Raw genomic sequence first — 18,327 nt, 5'->3', positions numbered from 1 at the left:
ACCCTTTCACGCCTTCACATGCTGCGCTGCTGAAATACTTTCCCTCTCCCCTATCTCCCTTGGATTTGGGAAAGACGAGTAGCATCTCACGCTTTGCTGAGAGAAACTCCTCAGCATCCTCAGCTCTTCCGATAGCGACGTCAACTGCGTCAACTAGCGCCAATGTGCCACCTCGGCTTGTTTACACACGCCAAGCGATGCTTTCGCTTCAACTAACGATGGGCTCGCGAAAGCTTTGACGCGTTCAAGCACAACCTTGTGGACCATCGTCCGTGCTGCTCGGGGGAGCATTTTTCGCAGTGCGGCAAACCCATGATGGGTGAGTTGTTTCTTACGTTGAGACCTGAGCGCTGGAATCAACGCACGGTTATAAATTTCTAAGGAGACGAACGTGTTGACGTCCGTATTGCTGTTGTGTTTGCTTCCCAAGACCGGCTGATTTGATCCCGCGATACTCTGCCACTCTGCGTTCGTGTTGTTGTTGACAGTACCGCTTTCGCCACTTGCGATTTGATCGGAGTTTTTCTCTGTATTCTGAAACGTCATCCTGCCTTGACCTGTAGCAGCACTGAGTGACGTTTTATAACTGGCGGATACATGAGATATAATAGTAGTAATAAACAGCGCTTGTCTTCTGCAGATAGTATTGTGTAAGTGGAGGAAAAGGTGTCCAAGCAGCTTGAGTGGTTGAAGAACCACCCAGCGGAAGCTGCCGTGGCTCCTCACAAGTGCAGAACAGTGATGAAAATGCACTCTAGACTTAAGATAATTTATCATCATTTTCTCACAACGCATATAAACAGAACAGTGAACTGAGGGAAACACTGTCGAAGAGGTAGAATTTTGTATAATGCAAAGTAATTCCACCACAAAAGAAAATCATCAACCGAGTAATAAACAAGAGCAATAAATGCTTGTTTGGAAAGGAAATAATCACCAAACTCACATTTGACTCTGGTATTAGAATGGTTGGTTTTGATTGAACGCACACCAATGGATGCTGCTTTTCACTGGTCTTGCAAAAGATAACGAGCACATACTTGAAAAAGTAAAGCCTGAAAACATGAACAGAAGCTGCTTTGAATTTCATCATCTATCGATCATTAATTCTATATACTCGTTACAATGAATACTTAAAGGGCTGTTCCCACATTTGAATTTCGGTGCGATCAACTGGCCACGATCACTTGCGACTTACGACAAGCGAACACACTAGCATCATCTATCAAGTGTGCCCGGAACACGTCCAATGTCTATACAACTAGACAGAAGATTTTGTGGTACTTGCGAGATTGAATCTATGCACTATACCTGTGAAAAAGTGTTGTGCCAGGCTAGGTGGCGCAAGCTACCGCCCGTTATAAAAGAGCAGAGCCATTAGCATCAATCCATCCTTAATGGATGGATAAATTGGAGGGGCTCCAGAGCTACCGGTTAGATGGCGCCAGTGTATTTTTTTCGTCTTATGTAAAGCCCCTTGATGCTTTTGTGTTTGTCTTGCAAGTAGCTTGAGGCGCGCCAGTGCACTAGACTTTTGTCTTGTGTGGCCTTTGGAAGCAAATGCGGCGCAGCACTGAAACGAGCGACCCTTGGAAACAAATGGCGGCAGAGCACTCACTCGTGGTACGCCTGTTCGCGCAACGGTGGTTGTTGGTACTTGTGGGAAATGTGAAGCATGGAATTTTATCGGGGGGCTTTAGTTTGTGCATATGTGTGGCCCAGACTCGAAACTCGCAGCCGATGCGAAATAGCGGTTGCCCGCATATTACAATCCCTTATACGTGATCTTCGTACATGTGTCTTTTGGGGCACCACAAACACCGAAATGATTGTAAACACATGCACACAAAGCACTTTCCAAGTTCTTTGCTTTCTAGTCCTTTTGCTTCTATCCGCACTTGTTCATGTGATCTAACTCCCGTCACGCTTTCAGCCTCGGTTTTCCTCAACACTCTCACACCCAAGTTTTACGTGGCACTGACGGGGACTTCGTCTCTCATCTCGGGGCTCATATTGGTAAGTTACGCATTTCGGTAGCTCAGAAAAATAGTTCTCACACAGAGGGATCTTCTGTCTCGTATCTTGGGTCCTTCTTGCGTTTAGCAGTGTGAGGTACATTGGGGCTGAAAAACCAACATCCCCCTGTTCATGCCTTGCTTGTCAACTTAGCGGGGGCTCTAATTTACTATCGCGTCTGCTGCTCTTCTGGGAACAGTTCTTACAGTCTGTTGAAGGTTAAAAAAAAAACCGGCACAAGCTCCTCCCACCAAGCCCTCCACTCTCGCCATTTTAGAAGACCAATAGGCCCTTTTCGAAATGATGCATGGGTTATGTGCAGCCGCCATTAGTTGGTCATGCACTTTGAGCACGCATTGGACACAACCGCTTCGTCAGCATTCGGAGTATACTTGGATTAAAATGCATTCCACATGAGTTCTGCGTCAGTGCTTGGTGCGAACTTGGAACCAATCACGGGCTTCACGCCAGAAGCGATGAGACCAACTAATGGCAGCTGCACGTGTTCTATGCATCACTTCACAATTTCAGAAAGGGTCCATTGCTGGAGAGGGGGTGCTGGAGAGGAGGAAGCCACTAATCATGACAAGCAGAGAGCTTTGTGGGAGGGGCTTAATTGTCCCATCTTTCTCAATCCACTACAGACTGTAGCATCTGACACAACTAGTTCAAATTTTCAAGCTGGTCGTTCCTCCAACTTCCTGCGCAGATCTTCGAATGGTGGTACTTTCGCAAGTATGGGACATCCTTCATAGAGCAGGTGTCGTTGAACCACCTGTCGCCGTGGCTTGGGGGCGGGGCTGAGGAACCCGACAACCCCGCCCCCGAGAGCAGGGGCCCGCCCTCGGCACCCTCCACGACCACGACCGGAGAGTGCAAGGTGTGGCGCAACCCGCTGTCCCTCCTGCGGGGAGCTGAGTACGCCCGGTTTCTGGCTGCGACCCGCCGGGAGCCACTTACCTTCTACGACATGAACTTGTCCGCCCAGGACCACCAGACGCTGTTTGCGTGCGAGGCAGACGCGGGGCACCCCGACTGCGAGGGTATGCACCCTTCATTCGAGGTTACCTATAGCCGGTTTCGGCTGCGCGTACAAGTGTTGTCGAAGGCAGAAAGCTTATGGTTGAGGCGGAGCATCTGCCGGGTTTATAACTTCCTGCAACCATAATGAGCAGCGACTACCGGTACATGGAAAAGTACTGACAATCTTTGGAGAGACATTCACCTTCCTGTGTGCCAAAAACATGTCACTCCTAACCAATAGTCATACTTTGGCCCGTCGTTCACTGGAACTTGTTCACCGTTACGTGATTCTAATAATTGTTGTCATACCGCCAACGCCATGCAGTTGAGACGGTTTTTGTGTTTTTGCGTGTGTAGCTTAGGGGAACTTGCGAACTTCGCAGCACACATCCCTTTGTGAGTGCTTCGGCATAGGAGGGCTACTATAGACCTTTTCCGTGTAATCTCGTCCCCAGTCACCTAATAGGCGTATCCGGTATGGGCGACGAAAAAATAATAAAACGTTTCAACCTGTAACCAGTAAAAAAACAGAAGGGAGGCAAAACGAGAATGTATGACGGTTACGCTTATATCCCAAATGGCTTCTGTTGGCGTGGCGACGGCAAAACAATGTTTTCGCCCATACTGGAAGTGACGACAATTCAAGATGGCGGCGCCCTTGCGGAAAAGGTCTATAGGTAGTGTAGACCATCGACAGTATCTGTCCATTTTTGTTTTTTTTTCTTCGGTAAATTTCAATATGTCGCACTATTGCATTTCCCATTGCAATGAGTCAGTAGGTCACGTGGCAGATACATCGACACCAAAATGGAGGACCGGCATAAAATTGTTGCTCATATGAGGTCCTCCTCATATGTGGCAGACGGGCTATCCCGCATTTAATCTTTTTAACTTTATGAGCTGTTCATTAGTTGCCAGATGCGAGTATGCCTTTGGAGTCCATGTGGCACAAACTAACTAATATTGGAAATGTCGAAGACACTGAAATAAAAGCCCAAACTGTGACAAGGACTCTTCTTAATGAGCATGCAAACAACCAGACAGTTGGGTGGCACTTTCTAGATGTACACCACAAATAGATGAGGCCATGACCATCAGTTGTCAGCGGATGCTCACCAACTTTATGGTCACACTGGTTTTTGGGCTCTAGCAGTTTGGTTGGATTTTACATTTATCTTGAAAAATTACTAAAATTCTGGTACTAACACTTCTGTTTGAGACTATTAACATGGCAGCAGCATCTTATTCAACCTGGACGGCAGTCATGCAGATGGCCTGGCGAGAGCGAGATCCCAAGACACGCATCCAGCACGCACACGACGCCCTAGAGAAGAACCCCGAGTGAGTGAATGAAGCAGCAGTGGGACACAACGTTTTGTGGCAGGTCAACCTTAACGGTGCGCATGTCCATCCTCTCCACAGGAGCGTAACCGCCTACATTCTGCTCGCTGAAGAAGAGGCCCCCGGTGTGTTAGAGGTGAGCTTTGAGTTTTTCGGAGGTTCTTGTTCAGTTTCTGAACCTAGTTGCACGGTAGTTTTATTGGGTCCCGTGGAAAGTTAAAGTTAAAACAAGAAAATGGAATGGTTGGGAAAATAACAAGATTAAGTGATTTTGTACAGGCATTTACCATGCGTAAGCGGAAAATGGCCTACTTTCAACAAACAGCTGGTGTGGCGGGAACTTTTTACCTAGAGGACAACTCTTCTGCTGAATTTTATTGAATTTGGGGTTATTACTGCTTTTAGTGCCGTTAGCATTATGGTTGACACAATTGGGCTTTGCATTGTTGCATATGTCGCCGCTTGTAAGACAAGCTCATCAAGGGGCTTTAGTTGGGTCTGTTTGGTACTTGGACTTGTTCGGAGTCCTCATCACAGCTGGCACTTGCTGGCTTTACGACGAAAATGTTTACAGTTAAAACTTTTTATAAGTATTTTCCTACAAAACACACATATTAACAAGGATAAGTATCTTCATAGTCCCAATTACATTTCTTCAAGGGTAGAAGATCATTTGCTTAAAATAGAAGAAATTAGACGGAGAACTGAATGGTTTCAATACTCCTTTTTAACAAAGACCATTCATGAGTGGAATGCCCTTCCTGAACTTGTGGTGACAGAAACCTCAGATGCCAGCTTTTCTTCTCCTAATGGACCTATAAGACTCTCTGTGTAGTATTTTCTTAGAGTTATACTTGTATTGTGTTTTCTTTTAGGTTATTGCTTTGTACTGTGCTTGCTGATTTCAATCCTTTTTTTTTTTTTTTTGTAACAGTTCTTCGATATTCTTTTTTTCTTCTTCGTTTGCATATTTTTTTGTGTATCGTTGATTTCAAGCACTATGTGTGACTTGTGTGTAGCAAGTATGGTGCAGCCATCTTTTAATGTATTTAAACCCCCCTACTGTAATGCCCCTGGGTAATGTAGGTACTGTATAAGTAAATAAATAAATAAACACATGCATGGCACTCTCCAATGCCTTTTGCCCCGTGGCTACCTGCAGGCAGAAAAGCTCTTCCGGCAGGCACTCAAGTACGCCGAGACAAATCACCGCAAGAGTCAGCCACTTCAGCATCAGGGCACCTTTCACGAAGCTTTGCACCGTGAGCTCATATGGCCCTTCAGTGCGCCGCTTGTTCTCTATTTGCTCCAGCTTTGCTCAATGAAATTAAAAAAAAAAAAAAAATATTCTGAGTAGTTGAACTTGTGCAAAACTAGCTATGTAGCATTTGCTAGATAAGCATTAAGAAAGGTCCATCGTGGTTATTGCTTTGCTAAAGATGTGAATCTAAAAGATACGGGTGAATCATTCCAAAGATGCAATTTGAGGAACACATCTCCTTTTTCGTGCCTTTCCTGTCAGCTTAACAGGGTCTTAATTTAGTGTCAATTCAGCTCTGCCTAGAATAGTTCCTAACAATGAATCTTAAATGTTTGTGGTAGTCGGGGCTGGGCAGAGATACTCCAAAAAGTATTTGGCACTACAAATACTGACATACATGTGTTTTAAGGCCCAAATACAGATATTGAGATACATTTGACTTTTATGCAATGGGATATCCCTGAAATACTTCTGCAAAAATGGCAAACAAGTATTCTGGAATATGGATAGATACTTATAGAAATACATTTGTTCCTGAATGGTGCTACGTGGAGAGGGTGTAGTTCGTGACAAATATGAATGGTAACTTATGCTTGTGCTCCTCTTTTTGTGCCATATTATGCACTACCCCTTACCTCAAACTCTTTATTTACCATTAATGCCTCTAAAAAAAAACATGTCAGCCCCATTGAACCATATAGTTACAAAACAATGAAAGCTAGGGCTGGGTGTCGATTAAAAGTTTTAACCCAATTAATCGCTACCCATTAATCGATTTTGTTCATTTCCATACATAGTATTTTAGAAAAGACAAAATTACACTTTTTGCCTTTCATGATTATGTGATAAACGGCGCAGTATACAATTTCGATTATGAATAAGCCTCGACGTGCATTTGAGAGCAGTCAAAAAGACGCTTAGACTCAGATTATTACTTCAGCTGCATGAAGCGGAGGCTCGTTGAAATTCTCTAGCAAGAGCAAACTCCTCTGGTGGTTCTCAGTAGTCCCTGCTGCGCTAAACAGATGCTCGCATGACGTTGAAGTGGCCGGGGCACCTGGCACCTTTTGCTCTTGTTTGGACTTAGAAATCTTTCCCTACCAGCTTACTTTAGCTCAAAATTTCACTTAAAGTTTGCCCTTCATACAGGTGTACTCGTCTATGCCTGCACGGTAAAAGCATTTATTTAAAATTTTTTTTTTGGGGTTAGGTAGTCAAAATTTAATTGATTATCCGGTTAAAAAATTCAATCGTGATTAAAACATTAATTGATTAATCGGTAGGTTAATCAATCAATTGCCCAGCCCTAGTAAAGATTGCGTACCATGCTTGACAAAAGGCATCTGCCCAAAAGTAACCCTGTTTCACTGTGAGGGTACATCTCAAACTGTCATCTTATGTGCTTCTGAGTCACACATAGTATGGGAAATTGGACAACAGGGCCATACTTTTTCTCCACTAAACTCCTTTACAACGTTCGCTCTGTTAAATTGGAAAGAGTGGAGGGCTTTGTGGGAGGAGCTAGCTGATTTTGTTATTCTTGCAAGTCTTGTTCTATAAACCAGTTTTTTTAATTTTTTTAATGTTGGTGACTGAGATGGATCATATTATAGGGTGGGATGATATTATAAATTCCGAAGCAGCTTGCACCAGAAAGATGTTTTTATCCTTTAAATTTACCTTAAAAAGGGCAACAAATGTAACGAGACACCTAACTCGGGCAAAGTATAGCGATATGAGCAATACATTTTAAATTAATTTCACTATTGAGATACAAATACTTTTTTCTAATCTATCTCGATACAGATACTTGAAACTATCTCTAGGAAATTTGTATCGCGATACTGCCCAGGCCCTGGTGGTAGTATTGTTCAGCTGCATCTTCAGGCCGTTCTATGTTTCCCAGTTATTCTACAGTCTGTGGACCAGCAATTTGTGGGCAGCCGTAAGAATTGATCTCAACCCTGACGTTGAATTCCTGCAATTGGGTGCAGGGAGAGACTGCAATGTGCTGGTCTATGTTCGTCGGAGGCTAGCCATGTGCGCCCGAAAGTTGGGCAAGGTGCGCGAGGCTGTCAAGATGATGCGTGATGTGAGTACACTTCCGCTTTTGGATTCTAGTGGAGTGGTTTCTCTGAGGCATTTGTTTAGAAACTTAACCTACAACCAGGCAGTAAACAGTTGTGTTATTGTCTGTTGCTCGCGCTCAGGTTCACTCATGACCCCGATATGAGCGTCGTACAACAAAATAGCTGCTAGATGCACCGTGTACGAGCTTTCGTCTTTCCACTTAGCCTTGCAGGTCATCCAGGGTCTCGCCCTGTTCGCAAATGAATAACCTCATCATCATCATTGTCATCATCTGTCTGTCAGGACTATTTTCACAGCTGAAGCTGAGGCAACTAGTCTAGTGAGAAGGCACGAGTCTAAAGCAGGAGCTTGGGGCTAAAGAACGAAAAAGGGAAGGACAGGCAGCATAAAATAATTTGTTGCGAGCCTTGTGCTAGACTGAAGTGTTGATTACCCTTTTTTTTTTATTGTTTTCTTGGTGTTGGGGTCGCTATCGTGCATCCTTATAAAATAGTGTTCATCTCTTTTTTAAGTACATATCTATCGTATCAGTCAATACTTACCCACATTATGTTCAGGGTATTGTCTCGAACACGACAACTGCCCTTGAAGAAGACCCCTTTATTCATTGTAGAGTAACCGAATGTTCCCAGCAAATCGAACTGACCGAGCTTTGTTTTAGAAGTGCATGGTGGTACCGCATATATGGCTTCAAGATGGAGGCTGGGTGCAACTGAATGGAGGCCGGTAGAGCCCGCTCACAGTCGGAACACAGGCCGGCATTCTCCACGAGATTGAGTATGGGTGTAAATCGAGGGAGAGGGGGAGGTGAGAGCTTGCAGGGATGCCAGAGCACCGAGCTTTGGCTGGAATCATTAGGGGGTGGATGCAAGACTGCCTGCCTTTGTCTCTACTCATTGTTCGAACGCTTTCAAACACGAACGCCAGGTGCCAGACGCCGGCGTTCGAACCTGTTTGAAGGGTAGCTGGAGACAAAGGCTTTAAACCTACTGATCATTCCAACCAGAGCTATGTTTCAATGTCACCTCTTGCTCTCATCTAATCCTCTCCCCCATTGCCTACCCACATAGTCACTGACATGTTAAGAAATGCAGGGAGTGGCGAGTCCTGCATGAGCATCTCATTATCACTCCTCGGCCAATGAGATTGTGGTATTAGCTGATAAGAAGGCCAAAGAAGTAATCACGAAGCAAGAAGTGCAAAGATAGTAAACCAGACTCTGCATTTCTTAAGTTGTTAGTGACTGTAGTTAGAAACAGGCACACCCATCGACTTTCGACCGACCATAACTAATTATTCAATCATTCAAAGCTAGTCATTTTTCCGGCATTCTGAGGGCCAGCGTGATTGGTTAATTTCTTAACTTCCGGCGGTTCAATCAAAAGACAACTTTTCAGCGTGCATTCTACGCAGACATGGTTGCTAGTGCTCGAGCCTGAGGAGCACTGCTGTTTTTTTTTCTGCAGCTGATGAAAGAGTTCCCGAGCATGAACCTGTTCAATATCCACGAGAACCTCATAGAGGCCCTCCTGGAACTGCAGGCTTACGCCGACGTGCAGGCGGTACTGGCTAAGTATGACGGTGAGGATCGGGTTCGGTTGGGCATCATACTTTCATCGTAAGGGCAACATTGCTAGATGACATTCATGGCAGTGGCGTAGCCACTAACGAGGCTAAAGCACCCCCACAATGCAGCTGACCCCATAAATAATATATATACAGTCGAACCTCGATATAACGAACTTCAATGTAACGAAATCCCCGATTTAACGAAGTATTTTATTTTTCATAATTTCTTGCCCATAGACCCCATGTATTTTTAGTCTCTATATAACGAAGTCTATTTCGCTGCTATTTCAATATAACGAAGCGCCATTGCCATAGAAGGCAATAAATAAATAGACTCTAAAAAACAACTTTGCAAAAAAATTGTGGTTAAAAAAAAAAAATTATGCGCAAACGCGAGCGCTTGGTAGGTTACTTCACGGGGACAGGCCTTCCAACGTTCCTAGGCTGCCCGAGGATGCGGCGCCTGTAGCGCCGGCGAGGCATGCGGCAAAGCGGATTCCGCAGGGCTGGCCAGAAAATGCCGAGCAAAAAGTTAACACGGCATAACAGCATCACCACTGACATTCACTGATCATCATAGTCCACTGTACCGCGGGTAGCGCGGGGGCCAACTTCAGCGGGGGAGCGACGTGATGGCGCGACCGCACGGGCAGTGCCATCTAGGAGAAGACCGAGAAGACCGAGAAGACCGATTATCGTCTTGCGAGCGTGATGTAAAGCAAAGGCGCAAGCACACTGTGGGCGCAAGGGGGCAAGTAAACTGTGCGGTCAAGAGTGCTGTGTAGATTGGAAACATTGGCACCGCCTAAACTAAACAGCTTTATTTTTCAACCGGGCGGTTCACTCACGTGCTTGCTGCCATAAGGAAACGTAAAGTTCTTTCTTTGGATGAGAAAGCAAACGTTTTGGACGCCATCCTGAAGAAACTGTCGAGATCACGAGCACTCGGGAAGTGCTCGACGCAATGGACGTACTGAGGAGGTACACGGCGTCGCATGGGCAGCAAGATGCCGTGCAAGCGCTCTGGGCGCTCGAACGCCGTATTGACCGTATGACGCCGCTGCTACTGTCGGACAAGGCGCAAGCGAAACTCGCGGACTACTTTGCCCCTAAATAAATGTCATTTTCGGTGAGTTTTCATACCCGTAAAATGTTTCGGAAATTATTTTTGCATGCTAAAGCCAAATTTCGATTTAGCGAAATTTCAATGTAACGAAGTAAATTGCGAATTTTACCGACTTCGTTACATCAAGGTTTAACTGTATATATATGACCCCCCCTTAAGTCTTAACTGAACACAAAGCTAAGTCGAATTTGGTGGGAAGAACCTGAGAAGGAACCTTCTGGAAGCCTCAGAGTGTTAGCCAACATCTGCCATCTTTATACGTCAAGTATGGAGGTTGCTAGTAGATGAACTGGGGAATGCAGTGCAATAGTATTATATTTAGATAGCTGTCGAGTAGTAAGAACCATTAGCTCGTAATATGTCCTTATTTCATCAGTAGAAGCTGTTGAAATGTAAGACCCACTGGAGAGGCTCTGTTCACAGAAACCAGCGCTCCGTTCAGTGCTCAACGCACCACTGCACATTTGCCTTTAGGCAGAGTTCTGTTTTTGTGGGCACCAGTCTCGTCAAAAGGGCGCTGACAGACGTTCCTCTCTTTTTGCATTGTTAAAAACATTGTGCATTCATACCGTGTGGTGTAGCGATGCGACCTTTCTCTGGAAACCTGGGTTCAGGGCCTCTCTTCCAGTACTTATGTTGCGACAGACTGTAGTTACCAACAACCACCGCTCAGATTTCGTTCTAAGCTATCCCCACTGGCCGGCCCCTTTCACAAAGGATCCAGTGCATTTAGTTAGAAACTCGAGGACGTAGCCAAGCAGGAATGAGGGAGACAAATCAATGCCGCACTTCACAGAGCTCGCAAACGCTTCCCCACAGACATCAACTTGCCCAAGTCGGCGAGCATCTGCTACACGGCCGCACTGCTCAAGGCGCGCGGCGTCGGGGATAAGTTCTCGGCAGAGGCGGCGGCCCGGCGGGGCCTGAGCGGGCCCGAGCTAGCGGCGGTGGAGGCGGTCCACCGGGCGGTGGAGTTCAACCCCCACGTGCCCAAATACCTGCTGGAGGCCAAAAGCCTGATCCTGCCCCCCGAGCACTTGCTCAAGCGGGGCGACTCGGAGGCCCTGGCGTACGCCTTCTTCCACCTGCGCCACTGGAAGCGGGTCGAGGGTGCCCTGCACCTGCTCCACTGGTCGTGGGAGGGCACCTTCCGGGCGCTACCCTACCCGCTCGAGCGAGGCCAGCTTTTCTACCCGTACCCCGGGTGCACCGAGGCCACGGACCGGGAGCTGCTGCCCCCATTCCACGAGGTGTCTGTGTACCCCAAGAAGGAGCTGCCCTTCTTCATCCTGTTCACGGCAGGGTTGTGCTCCTTAACGGCCCTGCTGGCCCTGCTCACCCACCAGTACCCGGAGCCCGTGGGGCTGGCCGCCCGCACTCTCCTCGCCTGGCTGGCCCTGCCCCTAGGCTACCTGCTGGACAAGCTCGAGGCACTGCTGCCTTCCAGCCTGCTGCAGCAGCTCTCCCGGATCTGAGCCCTCTCTTTCCTTCTTGGGAGCTTCCCTGAGCCCCCCTTAAAGGGATCTGGGGAGTATCTCCTTTCCCTTTTGGGGCTCTGGGGAAGAGGGCTTCCCTGGACCTCCTTTTCCCTTTGAGGAGCCTCTCTTTCCCTTTTGGGTATCTAGGAAAGAGATGGGGAAAGGCTTCCTGACTTGCATATTGAGAGCTCAATAAATGTGTGCTCTGAAAGACACCCTTTGTTGCAATGGTGGAGTGGAATACGTCTGTGGCTTTGGTGCATGGCCTGTGGGGAGTGTTCACCGGTGCCACAACTGTGTCGCCTGCTGTCGAGTGCATTACAGCTGGGAGTTTTTGCCCAGTTCATTTCACACCATTGAAGTAGTTCTTGTCAGGCAATAAGTTGCTCGTTCCAGTGACCATGTTGATTGCCTTGTGACAATCTGCTGTCCTAGTACACTCCTATGGAGAGCTGTTGCATGCTTCATTTTGTTGTTCTAGCTGGCTCATAGGTGCCGTAGCCATGTTACATTGAAATGGGTTGTACGCCAAAGGGGGAAGGAACGATGTGCGCTCTATCACCCTGTTTGTGTAAGCTCATGTGCATTGCTTTGTGCTCATAGTGGTGCAGTACCCCTATTTTACTGCTTTTTATGAGATCATACTTTTTAATCATTTATGTAGGTTGTTAACAAAAATAAGATACTGTAAACGACTAAATTTTTGCGAGGACCTAATTTTCGCGGATCGCCTACAATTCGCGAAAAATATGTCCCGTGAACAATTCGCGCAATATGTGAACGCTACAGAAGCTACACTCGATTCGCGAAAATTAAAACCCGCGAATAATTAAAAATTTTCAGCTTTGGAACGATTCGCAAAAATTAAGTCGTTTACAGTAATTTCTTCCCCCGAGAAACTAAATGCGGTAAATTCAAAATTTATAGATTGGTTTTTTTGACTCGCTGAAAACCATGATATTACAAGAAGTCTCCATACTATGTTGCACCCATTTTAGCTTAACCATTCCTTCTCGAGTTAGGTTTCTAGCTATATAAAACATTTGAGGCACAAAACATTTCTTTACACATGCTACCCATTGCAGTAAACAATTTTTATACCGAACTTAAGAGATTGATATTTACAAATAAATAGTTGCTCTGTAGCTCTTGCTTTCTGTGTACACAGAACTAAACATAAAGCAGATTATTTCCAGAACTTTAAGCTTTTCTCTGACTAAAATCAGTGAATACTGATGTCGCTGGTCTGCCGCTGGCGTGGCCTAAAAAGAGAGGAGAAGCAGTGTAACCTATTTTGTCATTGACAATATTTTTCATCAAGACACGCTCCAGCACAAGTATGGTGCCTGGAACGCGTCTCCGACTGGTGTGCTTACCGCGCCCAAAACAGAGGTCCCTTGATTTCCGCCTGATGACGTCATAAAAGTGTCATGCTGTCGCCGGTCGTGACCCTGGCGGCGTCCCAGCAGTTATGGTGTATGTAGCAGACGCCTGTTCTGCTGCAGGTCGCTCTTCACTTCGCCAGTCCACGAAAGCTACAGCAGCAAACAGTTGGGACGCCTGGGACGCCGTGACGACAGCGACACTCGCGTTCGCTCGTGCTTTTTGCCAGCATTTCTGCGGCCAACCGCAAGGATCGCGACAGGCTACAGCATGACACTCCGGCTTCTGTGACGTCATTTGTTGCCACTTCGGGACCACTTTTGATGTATGATCAGCATAGGTAAACACACCAGTCGAAGACGCGATCCAGGCACCATAGCAGAAGTCCACAGACGTTTGTAGGCTCCCGAGGTCCGCGATCAGCTGGTGCTGATTCGGCTAACTTGTGGGTGTCGAGACGATCTCGACGATCGGCCATAATCTCGCTCGCTCTCCAGGAAGCCGCACAATCATTCCAGCCAACGGTTTACTCCCACTCACTTTCGGAAGCGGGTCGTCCGTCCCTCATCTTGCTTGTTTTTTTTTTTTGTTTTTTTTTACCTTGTACCTGGCGTCCGAGAGACTCCGCGCCCTGACCGCCTCCCCTTTTTGATTTCCGCTCCCCCCCCCCCCCCCCCCCTTTCTTTTTTTTTTTTTTTCTTGCTTTGCTCCCGCCGGCCCTCGGGAGTGGTTTCCCGGTTGTTGAACCCAGAGCCGTAACCAGGGGGGGGGGGGGGGTTAGGGGGTTCTGACCCCCCCCCCCCCCCCCCCCCCCGAAATTTTTTTCTGGGTACGGCCCTCCCACGTAGCATCCAATGTCGTGCGAACATTCCCTGGGTGTTCTGAATGTTGAAGGAACGTTAAACACCATTCGGAACGTTCTAGGAACGTTCGTATGCGAACATTCCTTACAAGGTAAGCTGCTCAACATTCTAAAAACGTTTGTTGGCGAACATTCGTATGTGCAATGTTCTCGGAACGTTCCCCTTTGAACATTCATATGTGCAACATTCTTAGAACGTTCGCTTCCAAACATTCCTAGGATTTTCGCAGGTGAAGCCAACTTTACGGAGCTTTCAAGCAACCTGTGTTTCGAAACACCATCCACTATATGCCACCTTGTGCCAAAAATATGCAAATTAAGTGGAGGTTTTGCAAACTTAGCATAAGGGATCAGTTTTATCTTGTACGAGTGTACCGAGGAATGTGAGATAAGGTGTAGGAGAAAAGCAATGGTCTTCAAAATTTGATAATGAGTTTTGCACTCACTGCGTATGTAGAGGGGCAGTTTTGAATAGACCCGATTTTTAGCATCTCGGATTCAAATTCAATACCTTGAAGAAGGTATGTCCTGCTTGAGTGTGGGATGCCGTAGGTATCTGTTCTTATGCTCCGAGTGAGTTTTGATAAGTAGGAGTAAACTGCCGTTATAGTACAGGCTGTGGCTAAAGCGCTGGTAAAGCGGCTAGGTTGTGCTAGGCCTAGAAAAAATATATTTCGATTAAAAAATATTGTTCGCTCTTTGAGATTTATTATATCAATATATGTAGTACGGCTCAGTGGGGCTGTAACGTAAGTAAGCTATAATTGCGGAATCTTTGGAAACGTTCCTCAGAGAATGTTGCAGACGTTCTATGGATGTTTTTGGAACGTTCTTAAAACCTTGTTAGAATGGTGATTAAATGTTCTGTCGTGCTCAGAATGTTCTCAAAATATCAACTAGAAAACATTCCCCGAATGTAGCGATAAGTGCCTGCGCCACATTCTGACAACGTCGATAGAATGTTCTTACGTAAATTAGAAGTTCTTTGGATGTATTGAGAACGTTCTTAGAACTTTGTTAGGATGTTTCAATGTTGATTGAATGACCTGGTAATGTACTATGTCGTTCTCAGAACGGTCTAAGAATATCCCTTTGAAGACATTCCCCGAATGTAGCGATAAGTGCCTGCGCCACATTCTGACAACGTTGATAGAATGTTCTTACGTAAATCTTCAACATTCCAAGAATGTTGTCTATGTTATTTTGAACATTCCCGGAATGTTCTCAGAACGTTTTCGTGTTACGTGGGCTGGTCGGTGCACTGGCAGCCAGCCGATTTTAATCTCCACCTCTGCGCACGCGCAGTGGCGCCGGTCGGCTACCGGGTACAAAACCGGGACCGGTTCTCCGGTTTGCTGTAACTCTCCATTATATGCCACCGATGCACATGATTCATAGGCGAAAATGAGACAATAGACACTTTCAAAATGGCCGCCGTTGTCCCCGAAACCCCCCCCCCCCCCCCCCCCCCCCCAAATTTTTTTCTGGGTACGGCCCTGGTCGAACCCTCTCGCCGACCAGGCAACCTTCGCCACATCCAGCAGGGACCAGGGACGCTCTCACCGAAGTGCAGTGCGAGGATGTTGCCGTGCTCGACGCCCGGTGACGAAGCATGGCGTGGAGCCCTCCTTGGCCGAGTTCCTTCGCAAGACTAGTGTTTTGGCGACTGCATATCTTATCATCTTGACTAGGACGTCGACGACAGTGGCGTAGCCAGGAATTTTTTGCAGGGGGGTGCTGAGGTGGTTGGGATGCCCATGCCTTGGGGTGCAGAGGGGGAAGGTGGGGGTCGGCGGCTGGATTTCGAGGGGGGGGGGGGGGGGGGGGGGAGCCGAAGCCTCGTACGCACCCCCCTGGCTACGCCAGTGCTCGACGATGGGCCATGAAACGAATTTTGGGCTGGGAGAAATGAATAGACCGGTCTCTCCAGGCAGTTTGACTACGCCACCACCGCCGCAATGCATTGAGGGAACCTTATTCTTTATGCACGTGTGGCAACCTCGATGGAGCTCTGCACGTGGGGAGCACGAGGCAGCACGAGCCCTTTCGTGCACTACCGTTCGCCTCCTGTGTACTAAAATTATGGCCGCGTTCAGTGGGCCCTGATTCTCGGTACGAAAATTTGAAAACGGCGGACTATTTCGTACCTATTTCCTACTCTTTCCCTTCGAAGGCTCTGCCTTTTCACTGCGATACATCCGCATACCCAAAGCGCGTCACACGTGACGCGACACGACACCGGACCTCACTTGTTTCCTTCACCCCATAGCTGATAGTGCGGTGAAAGCTACGAGCTTGTTGGACCACTCGGCCACCTCACCTCCATCACCTGACCTCATTCTCTGCGCGAGGGAGCGTAATCACGTGGCTTCATGTGCGCTTTGCTAGGGTGGTGCCACCCTTTGTCAGGGCCGGCCTTTGGGGTGGGCGACCTGTGCAGGCGCACAGGGCGCCATTCATAGAGGGGCGCCGAAAGGGCCGCCGACTGAAAATAATATGTGTAAAAAACTTTAGATCCGCAGGTCTTTCTTTTTTTTTTTTGGCGTGTGAGCGATCAGCGATAACTCCGGACTCGCCATGCCGATTAGTCTTGCCATCTCGAAATTCAGAAACCCACCGCAAGAATCCCAAAAACCGCTAAATTTATAATGTTGCACAAGAATGACTTTTAACACATTTTATTTTTTTTTATTATTATTTTAGAATACGCATACATATAGAAAATATTGTAAAAGGTGCTCTTCTTTTACTTGTTTGACTAAAAACTGGAGGCAACAGGTGGTATTAAAAAAAAGATGTCAGCGGGAAAACTGCGGGAAAACTGCGAAACTGGCAACACTGATGCCGATCTCTTTCATTACTGTTTTCAGTTGGTGAAAGACTGACCATTTCATTTGTCAAGATAAGACATTGCATTATTGTACTTGCCTTATATTGGCAGGGAGATCCTGAAGTGCATTTGTTCCAATTCCAGTGGACTGATCACTGCGTAACCCCTATATCACTGTGCATGCACAGCTGAGTAGCTTAAACTCAATTGTCGTGACACGAACATATGATTACGTAATGACTGCTAGTTTCTAGAGTTTTAATTGTTAATGCTCAGAGTGCACGTGTTGCTGAAAGTAAACTGGGCGAATTTTCATCGGTTCGGCAACTCTTCTTTGCGTTTACTTTGACCTTCAAGGTCCGTATCACGTAATCTAGTACTATGCCTACGGTACTGCATACACAGGTGCCAAGAGCTGCTCAAAACTATTGTGGGATCTACGGAGGTCGCATTCTTAGTCTACAAACTGTAGACTGAAAATGCACATTGATGTATACTGTAGACTTGTACACTATCAATTTTCTATTCTCGAGTATCGGGTTTTTATTACTCCCAATCACCACCAGGCAGCTTATGTTTTAGGTATTATTACGATATGCATTACGGGTCAGGATGGTTGGTGTAAATTTTATATTTAGTCTGATGGTAAAAATGTCAGTGATATGCTTCTTCCTCGAGAGAAACCATCAGGAGCGCAATACAGAAAAGAAAATTTGAACAAGATGCCGAATCCAGGAAGAGCGCAGATGCCCTGAAAAGGTATGTGAAAGTACACGAGCGCCTTCAAGTTCCAGTGAACTAGCAGAGGGATAAAAATTGCGCGAAAAGAGCTCGACAAGCGAAGATTATTCTCATACAAAGGAAAGTGAGATGCCGCAGCAATATCCCGACGACGCCGAGTGCTCGACTGCCAGAGTAGTCTGTGACGCTTAACAAGATGGTGATGACACATCGAATGAGATAAAGGCCGCCAGCGACGAACTGTCTGACCCTGCATTGTGGCAAGCTGCCACCACAAATCCGGGACGCCATATCAGCCAAGAGCCTGCGAATATAGAGTAGCGTCGTTCGTTTTTAGAATGTGGTTCTCGACTACAACGACGAAGTCGCGACCATTTGCGCTGGGCCACTCTAGCATGTTTACTAACAACGTGATGTTGGATGCGAAAATAGGGGGGGGGGGGGGGGGGGAAGGGAGGGGGGCGCCACGGCCGCAGTTTGCCCAGGACGCTTGCGGCTCTAAGGCCGGCCCTGCCCTTTGTAATACCACTCGCCGACAAACCAGCAGCCATTTTGGTCTCGGCGATAATCCGTGGGGCTTATACACGAACTCATCTCTGTAACGTC

The 18,327-nt window shown here is 46.9% G+C and overlaps 1 protein-coding gene across 1 annotated transcript; it reads left to right on the top strand.

The window, feature by feature from the left end:
* The first annotated feature begins 38 nt into the window (after positions 1 to 38).
* Positions 39 to 12,120, top strand: LOC8027641 (suppressor of tumorigenicity 7 protein homolog). Its single transcript, XM_029972346.3, has 9 exons — positions 39 to 319; positions 1,934 to 2,016; positions 2,726 to 3,059; positions 4,302 to 4,380; positions 4,462 to 4,516; positions 5,543 to 5,642; positions 7,636 to 7,733; positions 9,199 to 9,313; positions 11,247 to 12,120. Exons 1-9 carry the CDS (start codon positions 313 to 315, stop codon positions 11,900 to 11,902), a joined length of 1,527 nt encoding a protein of 508 aa, XP_029828206.1. The 5' UTR covers positions 39 to 312; the 3' UTR covers positions 11,903 to 12,120.
* The last annotated feature ends 6,207 nt before the right edge of the window (positions 12,121 to 18,327 follow it).

The sequence above is a fragment of the Ixodes scapularis genome, unplaced genomic scaffold (assembly GCF_016920785.2).
Source record: "Ixodes scapularis isolate PalLabHiFi unplaced genomic scaffold, ASM1692078v2 PGA_scaffold2__306_contigs__length_199485367, whole genome shotgun sequence".
Taxonomy (NCBI): Eukaryota; Metazoa; Arthropoda; class Arachnida; order Ixodida; family Ixodidae; genus Ixodes; species Ixodes scapularis.
The sequence above is the reverse complement of the archived record's forward strand: the minus strand, read 5'-3'. Positions and strand labels throughout refer to the sequence as shown.

Bases quoted from the DNA above. Each gene is read 5' to 3' on its own strand.
- LOC8027641 (XM_029972346.3), top strand. The intron at 4,381-4,461 runs GTGAGTGAATGA...TCCTCTCCACAG, and splicing joins GCCCTAGAGAAGAACCCCGA to GAGCGTAACCGCCTACATTC. The intron at 5,643-7,635 runs GTGAGCTCATAT...AATTGGGTGCAG, and splicing joins CTTTCACGAAGCTTTGCACC to GGAGAGACTGCAATGTGCTG.